At 43.1% G+C, this 23,054-nt stretch overlaps 1 protein-coding gene across 1 annotated transcript in view; it reads left to right on the forward strand.

The window, feature by feature from the left end:
- The window catches only part of TOP1 (DNA topoisomerase I), a 65,435-nt gene that overhangs the window by 23,036 nt on the left and 19,345 nt on the right, over positions 1-23,054 (forward strand). Inside the window, exons 3-8 of the mRNA XM_063172202.1 lie at positions 5,763-5,865; positions 15,425-15,551; positions 16,089-16,147; positions 18,851-18,946; positions 21,360-21,435; positions 22,398-22,495. Of these exons, the coding sequence (XP_063028272.1) occupies positions 5,763-5,865; positions 15,425-15,551; positions 16,089-16,147; positions 18,851-18,946; positions 21,360-21,435; positions 22,398-22,495 (559 nt within the window). The remainder of the gene's footprint in view (positions 1-5,762; positions 5,866-15,424; positions 15,552-16,088; positions 16,148-18,850; positions 18,947-21,359; positions 21,436-22,397; positions 22,496-23,054) is intronic.

Below are 23,054 nucleotides of genomic sequence, written 5' to 3' on the forward strand. Positions count from 1 at the left end.
TTTCATAAATTAAACTGCAATAATTTTAATAGTAGTCCTTATATACAAAATGCAAGAGATTAAAACTTTAAAAGTAATATGAATTGACAAAATAAATGGGAAAAAAAAAATCCCTTGAAAGTAAGAAGTCTTTTTCTGCTAATCTGCATTTCAGTATGAATGCTTAAAAGGAGAGCCTGTGGGGGAGGGAGAAAAGCAGTAAAATTCTTTCATTTAGGCAATAATAAAGAGACTTTAAGCTTTGCTTACTATTGCATCACAAGCAGTGAGAGGAATTCAGGCTAACCTGTAAAGAGGCTGCAGTGGAGTACATGGCCTTACATGAGGGTGGTGTTTCAGCTGAGAAGGGACTGACCATTTCTCCAGTGACAGGAAGTTTTTGAACTTGACCAGCTTTTGAACCTAATCCAGTGTTAGAGTTACCTCACTTTCTGCTGCATAATTTAGCAGTGGAACTGGAGAAGTCTTTTTTAAGGCTCTCTTCTCCTTTCCAGAGAGGCTGAAAAGACCCTGCTGGTTTCATCTCTGCCAAACCAGAGGGTTTCTTGCTCATGCTTCAAGTTGAGCACAAGAGAGAGCCCTGTTCTCATACACAGCAGTGATCCTGAAAGCCTTGAGAGCTCATTTGCTTCTCCTGTAACACACAGCTAGCACTGAGGAATTGGATTTAACTCAGGGCAGAAATTTCAGCCACTCATCTGAAGCAAAAGTGTTACTGGAATGACAAGAGGTTAAAAATGTTGGTAACAAGATGGATTTTTCATGCTGTGTCCTCAGATTTTGAGCACAGATTGCAATTCCAAGAATCCAGACAGCTTAAATCACCTTTCTGGACATCAGCATAGAGAAGTATTGAGATGATACATAAACTCAAGCATACTCAACATTAGAAGTATTTCTAGTAAGAGGAAAAGAAACTGGGATGTTTCTGGAAACAGAAGGAAAATACAAAAAGTCCTTGTCCACAGAATCTAGTAAGACATTTTAAAGAACAAAGAAACCTCTCTGTAAGCACATTAATGAGCTATTCAAATTGTGCTCACAAAAACTTAGAAGAAGGTGAAGACAGCAAATCTGAAAGGCTAATATTTATCTGGAAAAGCTACTGTTGACCAGAAATTGAGGTTACCAGGTGTTAATTTGCTGGCTACCTCACTTAATTGGGGAAAAATTAGAAGGAACCAGATTGTGCTCAGATCTTTTTTTCAGTTCTTTAAAAAAAAATTCTAGTGCAAAATGATGGAAGGGAAATTAAAGTGGGGGGTGGGAGTGGGATAAAATAGCATCTGTAGCATCCTGTATCATGTGCCAACACTATTCTCTTGACAGCTGTACAGATTGGGCATACAAGAGCTTACACCCTTCTCTGATTTCAGTATTTTATTAGTAAAGTTGCTGTCAAAATTGCAATATTAATGTAGGAAGTAGCCCGACTTCCCTTGATTGTGGCATGTAAGTATTTTGGAAGGTGTGCAGAGACAGGTGTTCAGAAGTAGTTTTGTGGCAAATGAATTTGGCTTGTGAATTAAAACATCACAGTCCCACATAATTGTTTTGTCACCAGACTAATTAAGCCAAGGGTTGTGCTTGTTGTGAAAGGGGACCGCTCACCTCTGCCATCTGTTGGGACTCTTCCTCTCCAGGTGACAACTGCCTGCTGGAAGAGCCTTTCTTTGCCTTCATCCCTGTTCTTGCCTTGCTGCAGTTGGAGATGCCTGACCTTTTAGAGCTGTGTTCCTGGATAAAGAGTAAAACTTCCCTGTTGCAGGCAGACACATATACAAGTATTGCAAATAGGGTTATGACTCAGCCTTTCCCCGGGGACTCAGCGCTGGAGCGAAGGCGGAGCAGGGAACAACACAGAGTCACAGACCAAAAGTGCTTAGACTTTGCCATCCTTAAACCAACGTCCTTGTAATCTAACAGAGTTAAAAGATGAATCAACCCTGCAAAAATGCAGAGCTGCTCGTGATTTGTTGGAGGTGCAGGGGAATGGCAGGAATAGTACAGGGACTGCGGTAATCTTTTGGAGACATACCAGACTCAGCATTAACAGACAGAGATCCAGTGCCAGAGACATCAAGCTTTCTAGAACAGAAGAGATGCCAAAAGCTCTGTTTGGGTTAGAGGATACTGAAGGGAAAGCCTCAGGGGTAATGGATGCTTGCCCAGTGAGCATAACCCCTGTCCCCGCTGTAACCTTGTGCTGAAGAGAGACTTTACATTTTCAGAAATACTTAAATGCCACATAAGCTTTTGGGGGTTTAAACTTTGCTCACAGTAGATGGTGGATTTTGCTAATGGTCTTGGAGAAGGAATAGTATTTATCTCCTTGTTTAGTGTTAGAGGGATCAGACATACTTACTGGAAGACATATAAGGCAGGAAGCAAGTCTGAATGTGTGATAATGTCAGAGCTCTTTCCGTAGCTGATGTGAGGCTGGACTTAGTCAACTACTAATCAGCTGCAAGCTGGGAGAGAGTTACTGGAGGCTGGAAGATTCTTCTAGGAATCAATATGCTAAATATATCAAGGAAGATGCATTACAGACAGGAACACTTCCCGTTGATTGCCTGTGTGCTGATGAGCCTTGGAGTGAGGTGGCCCCGTTCCCAGCTCAGTCATCTGTTGCCTATGTAGTTCAGGCAGAGGTGATGCTGCCCTGGCTCCTGGCAAGTGGGTACACAAATGAGAGGGAAATGGCTTAAATTTGTTTCATGTCAGCCATCAAATAACCATTGGCATGGACCCCTAGATAAAGCCAGTCTGGAACAAAGCATTTTTGTGTAGAACGCCAAAAAAAAAAAAGGAATCCTGTGCTTTTTTAATGACCCAGTCTCCTGAACTTCATCCAGCTCCACCCTCTACAAAAAAAAGACCAAGAGCTTTAATGCCTTCTGAGGACACACATACGTCAGTTCAAGACAATTGAATAAACTCTTTGAAGTCTTCATTCTTAACCTACCTCATGGCATCGTGTCAGAAAGCAGTACCATGGAGTTTGAATACTAGGCAAATATTCCAGAATAATTTAATCCTTAGGTGATATGCCTGGGAGGTAGGCCTCCATGGGAGTACTACATCTAAAGTTGTTCATTGTGAGAGACACCAGGCAGTTCTGCCTTGACAGCTTTGTGCTTTTGGTTTGAGACCATGCACAGGACCCACTGTTCCCCAGCCACTGTGGCCTTTGGGCCAGAATAGCTCCATGGAAGACCTTCATGTTGGCAGTCCTTTGGTAGACAACAAAGAAAAGCTGTCTGGCAACAAATCCTAGCAAGCAGAGCTAGTTTAACTGGTCAAGCTTTTTTTTTTTCCCCTGCAGTACCAGGCTTTAATTGTCTGAAAATACCAAATCATTGTAAGCAGAGCCAAGGGTTGAGGAAACAGATACCCAGCTCCAGCAGTTCTAGGGTATATCCCTGGAACTGCTTTCTAAAGGTAAATAATAATTTCAGCTGTAAAGCACAAGTCAGCTGCAAGGAAATCTGGTGATCAAGACAAACTGTTCTGTTATCTCCTTTTCTTGGTGACAAGTCATTGTGTGGCTGTGAGTTCTGAAGAGAATAGCACTGAGCACAGTCGCACACGTTTTCCATTGATTGGCTGATAGGAAAAATTGATTGTGTGTGTGCTATACTGTGACTGTACATAGCTCTGTGTACAGCAGCACGCTGCTTTCTCTCGCAATTTACCTATTCATCAAGTGTAAATAGCTGCTGTTTGCTGCAGCCTGGGCTGTGGGAATCAGTGAGTAAACCCTCTGTGGAATAAACCCCAGGCAGTTTGCAAACAGCCAGAGCTTCCAGCTCCTGGCTGAACTGAGGAATCGCAAGTGTGAAACACACTGCGAAAACATTTTTGCCAGTGAAATGTGTGTTGTCCTGGTGGGAAGCAGGGCTCAGAGAAATTGCTTCTCTGCAGTTCAGAGCGTGTGGGTGTCTGGTCCCCACACAGTTTGCTAGAGATGCCTGCAGACTCTGCCTGCTGAGAAAGAGATTTTGCTCTTTAGGTACTCGAAAACTCTTGGGTGCTTTATGCTGTAACACCAAATGTTCCACGTAACCTGCCATGTGTATATCAAAATATGGAAAACTTAATCCCTGCAATTTAAACATGTGCGCTGTGTACACCAGAGCACTGGGAAACATTGCTGAGTTCAGGGGGATGGAGGAAAGGTGCTGAGGGCAAGCTGGAGGCTCTTGAATGTCAGTATTCCTGTGTTGGTTTATGTTGACTTTCTGCAGGTGTCTGAAAGCAAACACTGAAGTTACAGAAAACAATAGGTTAAAATCATGTTCTGTGGGTATATTTCTTCTAAATCCATTTGAATGTTTTGAGGTTTTAAGAGCTGGTGTCAGTTAAGGAGAAAAAATGAATTTGTGGCAAAAGACTTGGAGTCAGGAGGATGAGGCTTGTTCCTGGCTCTGCAGTGCATTTCCCATGTGACTCTGAAAGTCACAAAATCCTTTTGTTGCAGTTTCCTATTCTTAGTGCAGGGATAGGAGGCTTTTTAGAGGCATGGTAGCATCTTTACAATTAATAAGGCATTAATACCTATATCCAAGATCTCTGGAAATTCTAGTATTCTCTGGTATCTGAAAAACAATTGCCAAAGTCAGCACAGATTTTAGGTTTTTTGAAAAGCCTGTTTAATTTTGGTTACTTTGAGTAGCATGTTCAAAACAAAACCTGGGGGGGAGTCTTTGGATATTGCATATATTCCTCCCATTATACTGATCTTCACTGTAAATGACCTTTTGAGGTGGTTTTGAGGTGCTACTTCAGTCTCATCTCCTTTTTAATTTACTTGTAAAAAAATGCTTGTAAATGAATTTATTTGCAATTCAACTGTGTTGCTCTTTCTCTCTGCTGAATTCATTTCCTTGGTGCTTTAAAGGACTTCATTGTACAGCACAGTTGTCACTGAGGATGGGAAGTGTCACTCAGAGTAGAAGCTGATAGCAATAAAATTACTGTGTTCCTGTAGATTCACTTGAGTGCCAACTCCCATTTCTGACCTGTCACATAATTGGGACCTGCCCTGACCCGTGTAGGTGGGTGACCACCAACACAGCTCGTTACAGCTGTCAGGTTGCATTTTCTTGGTGGGGCTGTTACTGGAGGGAGGTAAATGTGTCCTGCAGTAGAGAAGCAGGAGGAGAGAATTCTTGCTCCTTTTCACCCTTTCTTTTCATTTTCTGCCATTACTCCCCATTTTCCTTGCTTTCTGCCTGTCATGTTCTATACTGTTGAGGATAAGAATAAAATGGTTTTCATTCACAGCAGGGAGAAGGGAAGGATGCTTTGTCAAGATTAAATACTGTGGAAGTGGAAGTATTAAATTTTGGGATTCAACAGGCCTGACACCTCAGCTTTGTGCTTTGTTCCTATATCCTTTCTGTGTATTGAGCATGAATACTTGGAGGCATAGGAAGCCAGGCTGCCCATCTGCCAAATAAGGTTGAACTTGCTATATCAAGAGGTACTAGTTAATGGAAGGGTTGCATTTCTTCAGGGTCTATAAAGCATTTAAAGGTCTTTGAACTAAAGACCATGTAAATGCAGCTGTTGCCAAGATGAATTAACTTGTGCTGCAGGAACAATGAATCCATTGAGGATTCATTGAAACCAAGATTTTTGTTACAAATTTTGAATCACAGAAATAGTAGAATGCGGTGGGGAAAAATACAGATGTTCACGAGGGAGGTGTGGAGTTTTCTCCCAATTTAATTTCTTTTGTTTTGCCTCTCTGCTTACAGATTCTCACAAACACAAAGATAAACACAAAGACCGAGAACACCGGCACAAAGAGCACAAGAAGGACAAGGAGAAAGACCGGGAAAAGTCCAAGCACAGTAATAGGTGAGGAAAAAGTGGATGAAGTTTTCGTAGGCTAAAACACCATTGAATGTGCAGTCTTACAAGAACTACTCTGATAATAAATGAATATGGAATTGCTACATTTTGAGTGTGGTTTTACTAGTGTAGGTGCTTTAAGCCTGATTTTTGTCATTGCCTGCATTTCCATGTGGGTGGCTGAAGCTGTGTATCTTGCAAATGTGAGCTGATACTAATGTATAAAAGATTATTGTAGGTTAGAGTTGTTAAAGGTGTAGAACTACCTCAGCCTCCCCTTCATGCGGATTGGTGGGTTTTGTTCATAATCTTTTGTGTGTGGTTCCAGTTGTTTGTCAGAAATGTGGAGTTCTCTTCATGCTGGTATAAACCCCTACTGCTTTAGCATAGTGAGACCCCCATGTGGCTGCTAAGCCTTCTCCTAATTAGAAGTGCCTGGAAAGATGGTTCCCCAGAATGATGGTGGTGTCCTTACCTACCACCACAGTGGCTGAATGTCCCAGCTGGGTGAGGCAGCACTGGGAAACTGCTGGGTTAGATGGATCCCAAAGGATTGTGCTGTTTTGTCCAATGTGATTTATGCACTACACTGCCACTGGATGGGGAAGGTGTTTGATGCCAGTCGTGTGCCAGGTTACCCACACTGATGTCATGGCCTGTAGCTCTTGAGCTGCTGAATTCCTTAGGGTCCACTTGCTCCCTGGGCTGTGAGCTGCAGGAACCAGGATGTGGAGGTCTGTGTGATGATTTGGTGTGGTGGAGCACAGGGCAAGTAGGTGGTCACAGCTAGGATGTTACTCAGGGAAATGTTCCTTCTTGTAAGTCCTGACACACAAGTGTCACGGAGCCTAAATTGCCACTAAAACTTGGAAAAATGAGTCCCTGGAAGGAAAGTGTCTGGTGTGACACTTGATGAATGACAGATAGTGTTTATGCTGTGGGCAAGTGAGTGTACTAAGTAATTGCTGTGCAACTGTGATAGCACTGTCTGAAAAGGAACAAAAAAGTTCGTGTTAACAATGATTTCTATTAAAAAGAAGCATGAAAAGGAGGGAGTCTGTGCAGAGAAGTGGGTTTGTTTCATTGGGCACACACTTGATTTGAATTTTCTGTGATCTTATGAGAAGCTACACAAGCCTACTGTTCCATAATGTGTCTTTGATGGGGAAAAACCCCTAGGCCAAATAACTTGCATTTGCTGGCTCTCACAACAAGGATGAAATGCTTTGGACATGTTCTTTGCCTTTGTTCACACATCTATATTGCCTTGATTTCTAGTTTTCATTTTCCTGATTATCATGCACCCTAAAACTGACTGCCTCACATGTCCAAATGTTCATTGCTTTGCTTGAAAAACCATTCTCCTGAAATCCTAGCAGAGCACATTCTTTTGTGAGGAGTAATGTAAGCTCTGTCTTTAAATTCCCAAATTCATTAATGCTTTGACTTCGTTTGTGTAGGAGTTGGAAATGGTCAGCATGTTTTTAACTGGAAAAACTAATTATGGCTCATAACTTGTAACTGACTTTGCAAACAATAAATACCAAAACAGTGGAAAGAAGGTAGAATGGCTGTGATGTTTTGAGGTGTAGCTCAGGAGGTGGCCTGTAATCATGCCTTATCTTGAAGTACTTCCTTCCTCCCTACCATGTTGTCTTGAAATCCCTCTGGGAAAGGTATCATGTTTTCTAGGCACTGTGCCTAATGCTCCCAGTTGTTTTCATGTCTCTGCTAAGTGTTTGTGTGTCCTGTGAGCACAATATCTGCTGCATCCTGGGGTCACAAAACAAGGTCCCTCCTGTGGGTGGCATGGCTGAGTGCATGCATGTGCAGGGGGTTTGCTCAAGGCATTTTTGGAGAGAGATTTTACAATAATGCTTTGCCCCTCAGGTTCCTTCACCCTCCCAGACTGAGTGCACACTGCCTTTCTAAGCTGCCACCTTAAAAATCAATGTATTACAGTGCTGAATCTTGAGATTTGGTTTTGGAGGTGGTTCTCTGGGAAGTTAACATACCTGTGGTCCTGTTGAAATCACTCCTCTAGGAGTGCTCCAGAATCTTCACTATTCCATTCATACTCAGTCATGTACAGGCTGCTTGCTGTGTAAAAACAGCAGACTTCTAACAGAACTTCATAGAAATAATTGGAATTTAAATATTACTTCCCTAAATGCTTTGATTCAGCTGTCACCCGTGCAATTCTGTAAATGTAAGTTGCTGTGAGAATAAGATTTTAGGTGACCATTGTTTGAAGGATAAAAAACCTGCCTGTTTGTACTGAAGTTTCTCCTTTGATAATGAGAAACAAGAGAAAAAGAGCCATGAATCTAGTAGAAATTAAAGAAAAATTCTCCAGGACACAAGAACAGGGTGAGTGGATTTCAATGGTTTTTACCTGTATGAAGAATTTTTAAAGCACTTGATAAAAGGCTGTAAATTAATCCTTTGGAAAAGTTTATCTTAGATTTATCAAATTGCATGTAAATCTTCACGAAATCCATTCTGTACTTCAGAAAAGCCGCTGTGTTACTGCAAAAGCTGTGCTGTATCTTTGGTAGCTCTCAAAAGAGGCTTTAGCAGAAATGGAAGCCATTGTTTTCTGGGAGACTTGGATTGGTACCTCAGTGACATTTTATCTGTGTGTGTGAAGAGCCCCTGATTGCATTCTGAGAAGCACAGTGCACACTGGGCACAGTGAAGAGCAGTGTGTGGTTGTGCTTGAAGCAGATCGTTTTTGTGTCTGTCTGTAATAGTTTGACAGTTTCATTTCCTGTCCTGTACTTAAAAAAGGTTTTTAAAATAAAACCTGCATCAAGAAGACAGAACAACTCCAATGCAGGAGAATAAATGTTTCCTGTATCCAGACTTTGAAGGATCTAAACTGCCAAGATAAGTCTCTGAAATACCTAAAATAGACAATTTTGATTTCATATGACAGAAGTGTGTGGAATGGTATGTAGAACTTCTTAATTTTGGTTCTTGCTTTCTTCCTCTCCCACTCACAAGATGACACTGCTGTGTCTTAACCACTCATTTACAGCTGTAGTAAACTGAGAGAGAACATTTGTGTGCCTCAGACCTCCCCACCACCCCTCAAAGAAACAAAATGCAAAGCCCACTGAAGAACAGTCTGTATCAAGAAATAAATCCACATCACTATCCAACCAAATGTGGTTTTTTGCTCATTTTCTCAGCCCCGTACTTCCTGGTCTCCAAACAAAAATCTAATACACATCCATTAAATATAAATGTCAGTGGTTATAAAAATAAAATGAAACAAATCCCATGTGGCACTAGGTTTCTGATCTGTGGGAGTTGAGTGTTTCAGACAAGTAGACCACATAAAATAATGGAATAACAGGTCCTTTGAAGCCAAGCCTTGTTAGAGAGCGGGTTGGAAGTGTTGGCAGTAACAGGTGTGCCTGTGCCAGCTGTCCTGGGCTCTCTGCAGGGAGAGCGGGCTGCCAGGAGCCTGAGGAGGGCAGGGCTGTGACAGGGGAGGGGAGCAGAGAGGCTGCTCTGCAGTGCTGAGCCCTGCTGCCAGCCTGACAAGCACCGCAGCCGCAGGAAGAAAATCTTCTGTCACATTGCATATTTCCTCCATTTACTAAATCTCTTGTGATCACAGCTTGGGATGAACCAAAGCTTGGAACACAGAAGGGATTCACAGACCTGATCTTCACTGGCATCTTCTAATTTTGTGCTTTTGCTAGGAAAAACACAGATTCTGGGCATTTGCTAGCCATGGATGAAGATAAATTTCAGTTCCGATTTCTTGCACACCTCCTCTGGTTTATTATGAGATCCTGATCTGCCTTGGTGGTGTGTGTTGGGGGCAGGAAGAGGCAGGGATATCTGATGTAGGGGTAAAGGCAATTTGAAAAAAAAAAGACTTCACACCTGCTGTTTACTAGCCTGGGTTAGTTTGTTTTTTGTACTCCATTTTAGTGCACAGTTCACCTTGAGCAATTTTGTAATGTGACACTGCCTTCCAGTAGTGAAAATTTTTTGCTTTTTATTTAGTAGTCTACTTAATTCTCACATGTCTATGGAAAGCATGTGCTAAGCATGATCCTCATTTCAAAGTGTGAATATCATTCTCATTCCTAAATTTTTTATCAGCTGTTGATTAGTCCAGCTTTTTATCTTGTTCCTCTTTGCTGAAGGCTTGATCTGTTATCTGTGAAAAGACTGCTGGGAGGAATGGTTTCAGGTTATTTTATTTCATTGCCAGAAACCCAGCAAAACCTTTGGGGCTCACATGTTTATTCCCTGTAATTCCATATGATAACCCTCTAACAGCATAATATCCTGCAAGCCAGCTGAAATCCTGTCCTTCCCTGGGGTGCTGTTGCTTTGGAAGTGCTCCCTGCACAGGCAGCTCTCCCTCGGTGTGCATTAGCCTGGCTGTGATCACAACTTTCCATTAATACTGAATTGCGTCAAACGAGGCACGGGCTGTGTCACCTGTGCCCTGTCCCCACCGAGGTTTTGGGCTGCACTGAAATCACAACTCCCTGGTATTTTACACTTCAGTTGTGCTGCAGCAGCAGCTCCCGAGCAGGCACAGCTCCGATGGCAAGCGGCGCTGGCACTCGCTGCTAGCAGATTCCCTGTCACGAGCTAATTACAGCAGAGAGAGGAAATAAGAGACACTTTAGATAAAGCATCCTTCCCAGCTTGTGGTTTTGAAGCTGGAATGGAAAGGGCCTGGGAAGGGATTATTAACGTACATAAATGGCACCTGAAGAACGCAGTGTTAAATTACTGCAAAGCTGTTGCAGTTTGAAGGAGGAAGCTGTGATCTGCACATCTGCTGTTCTTTGGAAACACTTTCCACTTGTGACTTTCCCATGTGATCTCAGCCTGAGCAGCTGCTGCCAGGTGCCTGGGCTCCCTTCCTCTCCCTCTCCTCTCTCCTGCAGGCATGCTCATTGGGAAATAGATCCATGCTTACAGGGGAAATGGCTTCTTCTGATGCATGTTCTGCTTCATGTGCTTCAGCCTGAGCTCCTCACAGGCTTTGGCTGTCCTTGTTTACACTAAAACTGTAAATGGAAGACAGTAAGCAAGCTGGCACAAAGGATGGAGTGCTGCAGGAGACATGTGTGCTCCCCTGGCCTTTGTCTGAGCTAAGCCAGTAGTATCATGATACACCTGTAGATGATGTAATCCCTTGTTCTGCCTGTGTTAATGTCATCTCCTGCTGCACTTGGTTACCTTAAAAAAACACTAACACTGCAGGTTTGTCAGCATTAAACACCTTCAGGAGGTATAACTCTGAGTTCTGGTGCAGTGATGCAACTGCAGTGGTTTTGGTGAGAAGGAAGCCCTTACTTTGTCAGCAGGGCTGGGTATGAGCAATTGTTGTGATCCACTTGTCCTGTTTTCAGGCTAGCTTCCCCTGGAGCTTCCCTCTATCTTAGGGGGGTTTTGCTGTCCTACTTCCATGACTCCAAGCTGGCTTGTTGGCAGAGATGTATGTGCAGGAAAGGTAACAAAGGATTCACAGAGCTCTGAACAATGAATTCAAGATAAAATTAGCAGTGTGCATGTGATCTTGAGACCATTTTGCTTGGTTTCTTTAAAGAAAAGTGATTTTTTTTCTTCAGTTTTGAATTGACCAGGAAGATAGGCTTCTGATCTTTAAATTGTTCCCAGTCCCTCCTAATAATAGCTTTAGGATTGTCTGAAATAGCTTTCTGATAGAAGGCTGAAACTCCATCTTCAGGGTAAGGATGGCATCCTGTTGCCTTCTCTTTTCTTTTGAGATTAGTGTGGTGGTTAAATTGTGTCCCCTGTAGGCTCACATGTGTATCTGAGCCAAGTGAGAGACCAAAGCAGCTCAGCTTGACTGCAGTTAATATGCGAGCAACTTGCTTTGCTTTGGGAGAAAAAAAGAAGTTCCTTTTCTAAGGATTGTTGCTTGAGGCCTTTGTTATCAACTCATTTCCAAGGGAGGTTTTCTGGGCGATGGAGATTTCCATTTCTCCAAGAGAAGAAGGGCACAAGCCTTCCTTGATGCACATGTCAGAAGTTCTGTGCTGAGCTGTAGAAGAGCTGTGGCCCAGTGTCTGGAAATAGGGCTGGCAAGCAGGCTACTACAAATAATGGAAAGAAATGTATGCTTTTAACATTGGAGTGAAAAGTGCAGGATATCAGATTTTTATCTAGGGAATTCCTCCCAGTCACCAGGAGCAGCAGCAAGCAGGACCTCGGGGCTGTGCCACCAGTGCTGATCTTTGGAAAATGAAGCTGCAGAGTGAAACTGGAGACAGAGTTTCCTTAGGTTATCTGAGCCCACATTGCTTGGCTGAGAAATTTACTGCTCATTGCAGAGCAAAGGGGAAGGATAGTCTTATGATAAAAAAATTAAATTAAGACAGCAACTAAGACTGAGTCAGGAAGCCAGACTTCTTGATTCTGGCTCTAATGCTGAAAAATCTGAGAAACTACACTGAAAAATTGAGATTAGATTGCATGACAGCTTTTCAATGCTGGCCACTTAGTGTCTTTCAAGAGGGATGTCATTTGAGCTTCTACTTGAACAGACCTAAGTTTTTAGAGGTTTTAGCACTTTTTTTTAATTCCAGCTGTAGTGTGTAAGCATTCAGCAATATTGTCTCTGCCTCTCTAGACCAATGGGATTTTGTTTCTGTTTCAGACTTAGCTTTACTGGTCTAGTTTGTCATCCATTAGTTTGTTTTTAGTCATGCTTTGTGTACATCCCAGGGCTCTTCCAGTCATGTACTGAAAGCAAGTGCTTTTGGCTGGTAGTGAGATTGAGTATGGTGCTTTGGAAAACCAAATTGTTTCTCTTTTTTGGTCTTTTGTGGGTTTTTTTTTTGCTATTCCAAACTCCCAAGCAACAGCCACTGACATGAACTTAAGTTGGTGCACTAACTCCAGTGGCTGCAGTGTGTACCACGATTAACAATCCTAATTAATGTCTGAGTAAAACATGCTATTTCAGGTAGGATTTAAATATCAAATAAGAACAAGAAAGAGTCAGAAAACAGACACAAGTAGACTTGAAAAGAACAAGAGGGGTCTGAGCCTTGTGTGTGTTCATTATGATTTTTTTTTGTACGTTTGAATTGTAGAATCACAAAATGGTTTGGGTTAAGACTCATCTCATTCCATGCTCTGCCATAAGCAGGGACACCTTCCTTCCACCAGATGAGGTGGAAGGTCCAAGCCCTGTCCAACCTGGCCTTGAATACAGGGTGGGTCATCCACAACTTGGATTGATATAGGAAGGTTGAATATTGCTTACTGATAATGAATGTTGTTGTTATTATTATGAGTATTGGTTTAAATATATGCAGGTTGAGATACCTCTTAAATTATCAACCTTAAATCTGCAGCAAATGTGGTACCTGGTATACAGATACCAGTGCAAAGTACCAAGTCAGAATTTCCAGATCTTCTTGAGTTTAAAAATTATTAGTAATGTGTGGGGAGCAAAGGAAAATTAAATAGGTGTCTTGAGCTTGGAATGCTGATGAATAAACAGGGTACAGAAGCTGGGATGAGAGATCAGAGCAGCAGCAGCAGGCATGTTGTGGATTTCCAGGATCCAGTGTCAGGATGTTCCGTGTCTGTACCCTCATGGCCTGAGCACACTGTACATAACATGATCTGCTGGGTAAGAATAGTCTGCAGTTGTTGAGTCTGCTCACAGGCAACATGTGGTGCTGTGTGTCTAAATGCAAGCATTTCTAGAGTGCCTGTTGCCTTTTGATGTTCAGATAGGCCTTCACTGCTTTGTGTGAAGGGGTTGCTTAGAGAGTTAAAATGAAACTGGTGTCTCTTGCTGCTGATCTCTTGGTGTCACACAGCATGTGAATATAGTGATTTCCTTCAGAGATGGATTTTCATGCTTCAGCTGCTTGAGCTTGGATGGCTGGTGTGTGTTTATTCAATGTATATTTATTGGAGTGTTATTATTCAAGCTACTCTGGGCTTGAATTATTTAGACCTTTGGCTGGTTAACATGCATTTGTCCATGCTGGTGTCTGCAGTTGTAAGCTGGGTGTGGGTTGGTGTATTTGTGACTGTGATTGCCTTGCTCCTAATCACACACTGACTGTGGGAGCTGGTTAATGTGCTGCTTGCTCTCTGTAGACATCAACCTTTTTGCAGTCTGTTTCTGTGATAGAAAGAAATCTCAAGCTGCAATTTTTAAAAATCATGCTCTTGCCCAGCATTCCCAGCTTGTTTTTCAGGGCTGTGTTCACCCAGATTGGTTTGGGCTGGCACCTGAGTGTTGAAATAACTGAAATAAGGGAAGTGCCTTTTTCTAGTAAAGCTTTGTAGTGCATTTTGTAATCCTGAGGAGAAGCACAGTGTGTCCCAGAAAACAGCAGTGATGGGAGTCAAGTGCTGAGGAGGGAGGGTGTGAGCAGCCAGGATGAGAAAGGCAGCTTGGTTTGTGCCTGTCCATGCTGATTTACACCATGCCTTTGACTTACTAAAGCCCTGGGTGACCTCAGGGAGTCCACACAACCTTATAAGTGTGTATTGAAGGCCTGTAGAATTGCCAGGCTTGTTGCTTGGCTTCCACACCACTGCTGCTAATCCTTGTGGCCAGTTCTTGATGTTTCTATTCTGAGTCTCCTGAGAGTATTGCCTCACTTTTGGCTTCAAGGTTTGTCATTCCAGGAGAAACCTCATTTTCATTTGAAAACAGCTATGTGTCTTTCTAGCTGATAAGAAAAACTTGAAAATGTGATACAAATTTATCCTGATGTTTCAGAAATCAGAAGTGGGTAGAAAGAGAATAATAAAGGTTGATTTTCTTCTCCTTGTATGCATTTTCTCCTGTGTTCTGGCTAAAGATTCTAGGTATTTAAACTCTCAAGACTGCTATTCATAACACCAGAGTAGTTACAGACCAGAGTCTCACTTGGAAACACCTTTGTTGGGTTCTTGCCCCACACGATGGGGCTGTTCCAGCAGAGCTGGGCTGGCTGTGGCAGCATCACCAGCTCCAGCTGAGGACTGCAGCATTATTCCTGCCTTTTCTGTTTGACTTTGCATAAACACAAGGACATCACATATCCTGTTTGCTCTGGTTTTCCCATCTGTTTGGGAATAATAGAGATCAGCGCTTTTCTCTTTAAGTTCCAGAGATGAGAGCTGCTACAATGACAAACTGTTGTCTGAGCAAAAGCTGACACGGGCATTGACGGGGCTGGCAGCTCTGTTCCAGTGACCTTTTATGTGGGCTAGGAAAAAGAGGAAAAGCAGAGACAGTAGGAATTCATCCTAAAGTGTTGAGCTTTAAGTGTAGCAGCTGTGGATTTCCTCAGCAGTCCAGGCTGATGGGTTTCCTGAAGTGGAGGCTTGGCAAGTGGGATTTTGTGGTATCCCTCCTGTTCTTCTTCCTCCCAAGGAGAACGGGTCATGCCTGACAGGAGACTGTGGTGGATCTTCCTGTTAAGGTGATCCCTTGTTTTTTAGGGTTTGTAATCATCAAAACCTGTGATTCTTTACCACTGGAAATTGTATTAGTCAAATCTCCTTGTGTTCTCCTCTGCAAACACACTCTCTTGTCTTGCAGTGAGCACAAAGATTCCTCGGAAAAGAAACACAAAGACAAGGAGAAAACCAAACACAAAGATGGCAGCTCAGAGAAACACAAAGACAAACACAAAGATAAAGACAAGGAGAAGAGAAAGGAAGAGAAGGTGGGTGTCTCCTGTGGGAGAGACAAGAGGATGGTTCTGGCTTATAATACTGAATAGAACAAACTCAGTGGGTTAGATGTAGCTTGTACATCTGAGTTTTTATCAACTTGGAGAGAATTATCCCAATGCTAACCCAGACACTATTTTTGTGGAGTGGTAGTTATGAACTCATGAGGGCTTTATCTGCAGGTATGTGAATAGAAACAGTTCCATTGTGGAGCTATGTCCACTGGCTTCACATTTTCTCCCATTACATTTCACTTTACCAAGCTTGGGTTCAGAGACAAGGGAGAAAAATCAGTGATCTCACATTCAGTCCATGCAACAACAAACTATATACTTAATTCCAATTTGCTGAGGAAATTGAATGCCAAAAAGTACTGAATTGACTAAGACTTGCAGAAAATATTGCCTCTCTGTCATGTAGGTCACTAAGGACTACGGGGGACAGAGATAGTCACAGTTCCTTCTACAAATTAATACTCTGGGTTGTATGTTGGAAAATGCTAATCAGCTCCTACTTTTTATGTTTTTCAGATGAAGTCATCTTCTGGTGACATAAAAATAAAGAAGGAAAAGGAAAATGGTTTCTCCAGGTAAGAAATCAGGTCTACAATGTGGAAAAAGCTGGAGTTTGACTTTTCATAGGTACTCAGTGTTTGAATCCTCTCACTTGGTCTTGAGAAAAAATTGGGGCACTCTTAAGCCCTTCAGAAGAGATGTTCTCCTCAATTATGAGAATGGGTAGATGTGCTTACCCAGTTACTGGAGATGGGAGCTGGAATACCTGGTGTCTGCCTGCTCATGCTGGGTTTGTCTGAGTATTCAGAAGCTGGATTCTGCTGAGGACAGACTGAACTGTGGGAACACTGGTAGCTGGATTTGAAAGAGCCTCTGTTGAACCCTGCAGTCTGCTGGAGACAGGACCCAGCAAAGCCAGTCCAGATTCCCTCTGTGTGTGTCTCCTGTGCTATGACTGCAGAGAAGCCTTTGCACAGGAGCGACAAGTGACATGTAAAATTAAAGTACCTTAGGAAATGCATAGATGTCCTACTCTAGAACTAAATTCCTGCTTATAATAGAACCTCCTGGACTTGAGTGTTGTATCAGTCATTGCTAAGTAGTCTTATTAAAAACCTGAAGTGAGCAATTGATAGAAGAGTGCTTTTTCCTAGTAGTCAATCAAGATCTCTTGTGACTTGTTTACAGTCCAGCCATTGGTTATTTTTAATGTAATAAATCGAGTCCACTGATTCACTGAAGGTGTGTGGTATGGTGGATGCATGCATCCGTATCTGTTAGTCAAGAACAGCACTTGGTTCATGAATTCTTTCAGTTTGTGAGCCCACTTAAAAATCAAAAGAAACAAAATCTTTCCAGTCTCACCACATTCTGTGGATACAGAGAAGATGGGAGAAGGCACCTACCTGTCCCATGCCTTTTAGGTATTCTTTGTTTTGAGTTTGCCCTTTTGACATGAGTTATTCCCTGTGTTTCATTTCCCTGCTCTTATTTAAAATGCAGAGGAAGGAGTGAGGCTTGGCGCAGAGCAGAGGCGCCATCTCCAGGCCCTTTGGGGAATACTCTGGCAGTGGAAGCAGTGACATTCAGGTGTTCCATGGTGGAGCAGACAGCTCCTAACTCTCTCTGGCCTCTGCTGTTCAGCAGAATGGCATGATGTGCTAATCTCACCAGGGCTGATGGATGCTCTCATATCAATATAACTGAATCCTCCTTAGCTCCAAGAGCATTTTTTCATGTGTTTGAGAAAAGACTGGAGGAGCCATTGCATTTGTGCCTTCTTCAGGGCCGAATGTTGGCTAAGAGTAAAGTAATTATTGTCATTTTTTTTTCCTGCTGAAATATTCTTTTACAAGTTCTGCAGAGAAAAATGTCCTCACTCAGATGGTTTTGATTTTCTTCTTTAAGGCTTGGTACCATGAGCAGCATTACAGTCTTGCAAACAATGCAAGTCAAGGTTCAACTTGATCATACAGCTCCTTTCTTTTCCCAGACTCACACTTTATTTCTTCCATTAAAAACCTTGTGCAGTGTTTCCGTGTTCAAACAGTTAAAATTCCAGTGACTTTACACACTGTAGTTCTGCATTTCTGCCTGAAAGGGAGAATATATTAAGTGGGACAATTACCTTTTTTTCCATAGATGTTTTGCAGAGAAGTGTCTCTGTGCTGCAGTCTTGTGTCTCAGTCAATTCCAGGTGATGCAACAGAAATGCCTTGGTAGAGCAGCTTGTTTGTGTCTCCCCTGAGCTGCATCTTCCAGCACTGCAGTGGCTTTATAGCTGTGAAGGAGCAAACTGCTTGTTCTGCTTCATGGACACGCTGCCAGCTAACATGAGACTCCCTAATGTCTCCTGCTGACTGTGGTCTACAAAGCTGAATGCTGCTTATTTTAATTCCTACTTCATCTGATTGCAAAATCCCCATCTTGGCTCAGAAACTGAGTCAATTTGATATGGAAATTGTTGGTGGGACATGAATAAGGAAGCCCAAGATGACACTAAGTGCTTCAAATTGTAATTTTGGACTCTTTGAGACATCTTTTTCTTTATGAAGATCAGTGAAATGCCTCTCTGAAATCTAGAAATAATGAGTTTGTCTAACAGAATAATGTCTCTTGCAGTCATACTCTATGTTTTTTCTTATTGCTAATATCTTGGGACATTATGGCCGAAAACATTGAGCCTAACTTTGTGGTCTGTTGAAAGGGACAGGATTGTTTGCTTCCTCCAGTTTGGACAGTGAAAAGAGACTGATCTGTTTAACTTTGCCAAATCTTTGTTTCATTTTCTGGTTTTCACATGCCTCAATATTTAGTTGGCAAAATGTTCCAGGGAATAGCTTTCAAATCTTTGTTTAGTTGATAATCTTTTTCTGTCTTAGAAGGCTCAATAAGGATATTGAGTTGAGACTGAATAACATCCTGCATTTGAGTCCACACAGGCATTTCAGTTTTTAAGTCTATTTGAAAGTGCTGGAAGCTACAGTTGTTTTTACTCAAAACCTCAGAGAAACAAAATGAACTTTGAGCGGTTGAAATTGAACTTGATGTTTCTTGAGAAATGGCGAATGTGTAGACATTGAATTACTCTCCTCACACTGTCTGTGAGTATTCAGAAAATGACACATCTCAAGCCTTTGCTGTCTTGTGATGGCAGCACATTCCATGGAAGACATGCCCATTTTGCAGATGATTATTTCTTAAAACTTAGCTGTTGCTGGTTTCCAAGAAACTTCATCTTTGATAGTAGAACTGTGTTTCTTTGCTTCTTTTTGTAGTCCACCACGTATTAAAGATGAACCAGATGATGATGGGTTTTATGCATCTCCTAAAGAGGACTCCAAACCCCTGAAGAGACCTCGGGAGGATGATGAGTAAGTAGCGTGGGTGCTGGTGACTTGGATGTTTGCCTTTGGTTTTAAAAGGAGAACATTGAGGGAGCAGGTGGAATTTCAAGTGATCATCACTGACTTTTTGAGATGGGTACTGGAGGTCTGAGACCAGACTCCCCATGCTGTTACAAGTTCTCTGAGCAGGGCAGGGATAGTATTTGTGCTGTGCAAAGCAAAATGCCACTACCTGCTTCTGCAGATGCTGCTGTGAAATGTTGCAGAACTAGTAAATAAAAAAGGAAAACCCCAGAAGGCAGGTAAAGACTGATGAGGACTGTAAAACAGAAATGTGAGCATGTGAGGTATTAACGTAGCTAAGTGGCTGCAGTGGTTTCTGTTGGGCAAGGAAATGACTGCTCAAGAGGTAGAAAATGCACTGTCAGCCTGTTTGGAGGCAGGGAGAGGTTTGCCTGCACTGCCTGGCGTGGTTTGCCTGGAGTCTCAATGTGTCACAAGTTATGCTGAGGCTTGTTGTCTCCCAGAGAAACACCCGTGACGTTTTCCTGACACAGGAACCCCCTGAAATACAAGTTCAGCTCCATCTCACTGGGATCTGCTGCTGTGCCCATCCAGCTCTTAGGGGTAGTTTGTCCTTATTAGCAGGCAGGAGTTAAAGGCCAGGAAGGGTTTCACCATGGTGGCACTCCATCCCTACAGCTCTCATTTCCAAGAGACATGGGTGGGACATCTTTTGTGTAATCACTTGCTGCCTTCTGCTAGCTTTGTATGACTTCCCCTCTCACATCTGCCATGGAAAGATTAAGAGTTGGGGTGTTGCTGTACGTTAGGGAGTGTTCTGTCTGCATAGAGCTCAAGAACAGTGACAGTAAGGTTGAGTGCCCCTTGCATCAAGGGGAAGGCTGGTAATGCAGATAATCCTGCTGGAGCCTTGTTCCAGCCCACCCAACCAGGATGAAGAGGTGGATGGATGAACTGTGCTGTGAGTGGCTGGCTGACATTTCACCACTGCCAGCTCTTGTTCTTGTGGGAGACTTTAACCTGCTGGATACCTACTGGAAACTCAGCACAGCAGAGAGGAGGCAGGATGGGAGGTTCCTGGAGTGTGTGGAGAAGAACTTTCTGTCTCAGCTGGTAAGGACAGCTGTGGCCTTACAGGGGTAGCACCCTGCTGGACCTGCTGTTTACAAACAGAAGTGCAGGTGGGAGATGTGGTGGTTGGAGACTGTCGTGGGCATCAGTGGGCTGAGACCACCAGCATGATGTTCTACAAGACCAAGTGCCACTTCTGACACTTTGACCACAACCCTCTGCAGTGCTCCAGGCTGGGGGCAGAGTTGCTGGAAAGTGCCCAGCAGAAAAGGCTCTGGGGATGGTGCTCAGCAGCAGCTGAACAGGAGCTCAGGTGGTGAAGAAGGCCAATGGCACGTGGCCTGTATCAGGAATAGTGTGGCCAGCAGGACCAGAGAGGTGATTCTGCCCCTTTACTGGGCACTGGTGAGGGCACCTCAAGTTCTGGGCCCCTCAGTTCAGGAAGGACATTGAGGTGTGGGAGGAAGTGCAGAAGAAGGCAGTGGAGCTCAGGACGGATCTGGAGCACCAGTCCAATGAGGAGCAGCTGTGGGGGCTCAGCCTGGAGAAGAGAAAGCTCAGGGGTGACCTTATCACTCTCCACAACTCCCTGACAGGAGGGTGCAGCCAGGTGGGGGTCAGGCTCTGCTCCCCTGGAACAAGGGATAAGACAATGTCTTGAGCTGCACCAGGGTAAGTTTAGGTTGGACATTAGGAGGAGTTTATTCACAGAAAGGGTGATTAGACATGGAAGGGGCTGCCCAGGGAGGTGGTGGAGTCACTGTTCCTGGAGGTGTTTAAGGAAAGACTGGACGTGGCGCTCCGTGTCCTGCTCTGGTTCACAAGGTGGTGTTGAGTCATAGGTTGGACTGGGTAATCTCAGAGGTCTTTTCCAGCCTCACTGGAAATGAGGTTGTGTTTATGTAATTTGCCAGTACTCAATTTCACTATTGTTTGAACTAGTGGGGGGTGCAAAGAGTGAGTCTTGTGGGCAAGATCCCAGACTGATGACTGGAAAGAGAGCTGGGATAGAACATGCCAATAAGGTTATACCCATTTATCCCATCCCATGGAATCACTGAGTGGCTGCTAATGCTTTTGAATTGATTCTTCATTGAGGAAGATGTTTGTTTCAGCAGTGAAACTTGTGGAGAGGTATTGATAATAACATCTTGTAGGTTTTCTAGGCTGTTGTGCTGGATTGGGATTATTGAGTCTTCTGAAAGAGCAGAGTATAAATTATATTCTTTAGAAGTTAAAAATGCCAGCTATGCTGCAAGCTTGTGCACGTAAACTTTGTCTATGGCTTCTCTTTATTTTTAATGGAAAATGGATCAATTTCATCAGCAAATCTTTTTGTTCTTAGTGCTGACTACAAACCCAAGAAAATCAAAACAGAAGACATCAAGAAAGCAAAGAAAAGGAAACAAGAGGAAGAAGAGGTAATGTGACAGATGAGTTTATTTTTATCATAAAGAAGAGCCAGGCTATTTGGTGTGGGATTATGCAGAGCAGGGGGAATCTGATTTTGTCTGGAACAGAGCTGTGTGTGGCAGATCCCCACTTAGGGTGCACATATTAACTTATCTGAACTGTAATTTATAAAAATTCAGGGAAACTTTCTTTCCAAGCCTTAAAACAATGGGTGGAGAAGATGCCTCCAGGACATGAACTTCCAGGCTGTTCCAGGCAATTCACAGTCCTTCTGTTAAGGAGCTGGCAGGGGGCAGGGGACCCTTGCTCACCACATGTGGTAATTGCACAGATGATGTGGCAGGGTTCAGAGGCAGGGGAGATGGAAAAGAGATTACATGCTAGAAGGAAGCAAAAAGCATTTAGATGGAGCCTAGGTGGAAATTTCTTTGGAGAGAGACTTGGAAAAGGTTAGCCATAATTTGAGACTGACAAACTACACATCTAGCAAAGGCACCCTTGTGAGACACATGTTGCAGCACCTCTGGGCAGTGGGGTTAATTCTTCCCTTCAAAGGAAGTGTCCCTACACTGAGCATGCACCAGGATAATCCCAGAAGCTGCCTGACCATGGTGGTTGTGCTCTGCAGCATTTGCCAGACCAGACACACCAGTGCAGGCCAGGGAGGAGGTTCTGTAACACAACAGTTCCCTTCCCATGGCCCAGACTTGCCCCCTATCAGGTGATAACTGGCTGTGTGCATTCAGCATTTCCCTCGTGTAAAGTAAAAGAATTTGCCTGAAAACTTGAGTGGGACCATCAGCAGACTTTGACTTAATGGGATGATCTAAGAGCACATTTATGTGGTGAAGGCACAGGAATTCAGCTCTTATATACCCCAAGAGAGAGTCTTGTAGTTTTAACACATCTTTTCAGGGGAGGGGGGGGAAATACACTAGCTTGTTCTAACAGGATCTTACTCATTTTGCAGGACAGCAAAGCAAAGAAAGTCAAGAGCAAAGATAAGAAAGTCCCTGAAGCAGACAAAAGAAAGAAGCCGAAAAAAGAAGAGGAGCAAAAATGGAAATGGTAACTATATATAGTCAGTGCTGTAGGCTCCCATCTGCACCTGGCCTTGCCTGTACCTCCCATGCTGGCTGAATAAGCACATCTGGCTTTCTCTTCTGTTGATTCATGAGGATTTGTTCTGAATAATTGGCTTACTTTCTGGTAAGCTCTAAATAAATATCTCATTCACTGTGTTCATCCTCTGAAGTAGAAGTGATATCCCTAAAACAGGAAATAAGTGTTTTGTGGGGTTGTCTGGGTGGTTGGTTTTTTTTTTTTTTCCTGTCTGTGTCATGTAGAGGCTGCTATAATGATCAGATACCAATATTCCTGTGCCCAGAAGCTGCTCTGTGCTGAAACTCTTCAGAGCAGTACAAAAGCTTGGAGGCTTGGGGGTGTCAGCAGGAATATATTGATAGGTGCAGGTGGATTAAGGAATATATTAATGTGTGCAGATGTGTTAAGCAGTATTCTAGTAGAGTTCCATAGAGATACAGCATGAGTGGGTGTCAGCTGTGCCTCTCAAAACTGCTCCTTCTTCTGGCACAAAAATGAGACTTGATCAAGTGTCCAGTTAGCT

The sequence above is a fragment of the Melospiza melodia genome, chromosome 19 (genome assembly GCF_035770615.1).
Source record: "Melospiza melodia melodia isolate bMelMel2 chromosome 19, bMelMel2.pri, whole genome shotgun sequence".
NCBI lineage: Eukaryota > Metazoa > Chordata > Aves > Passeriformes > Passerellidae > Melospiza > Melospiza melodia.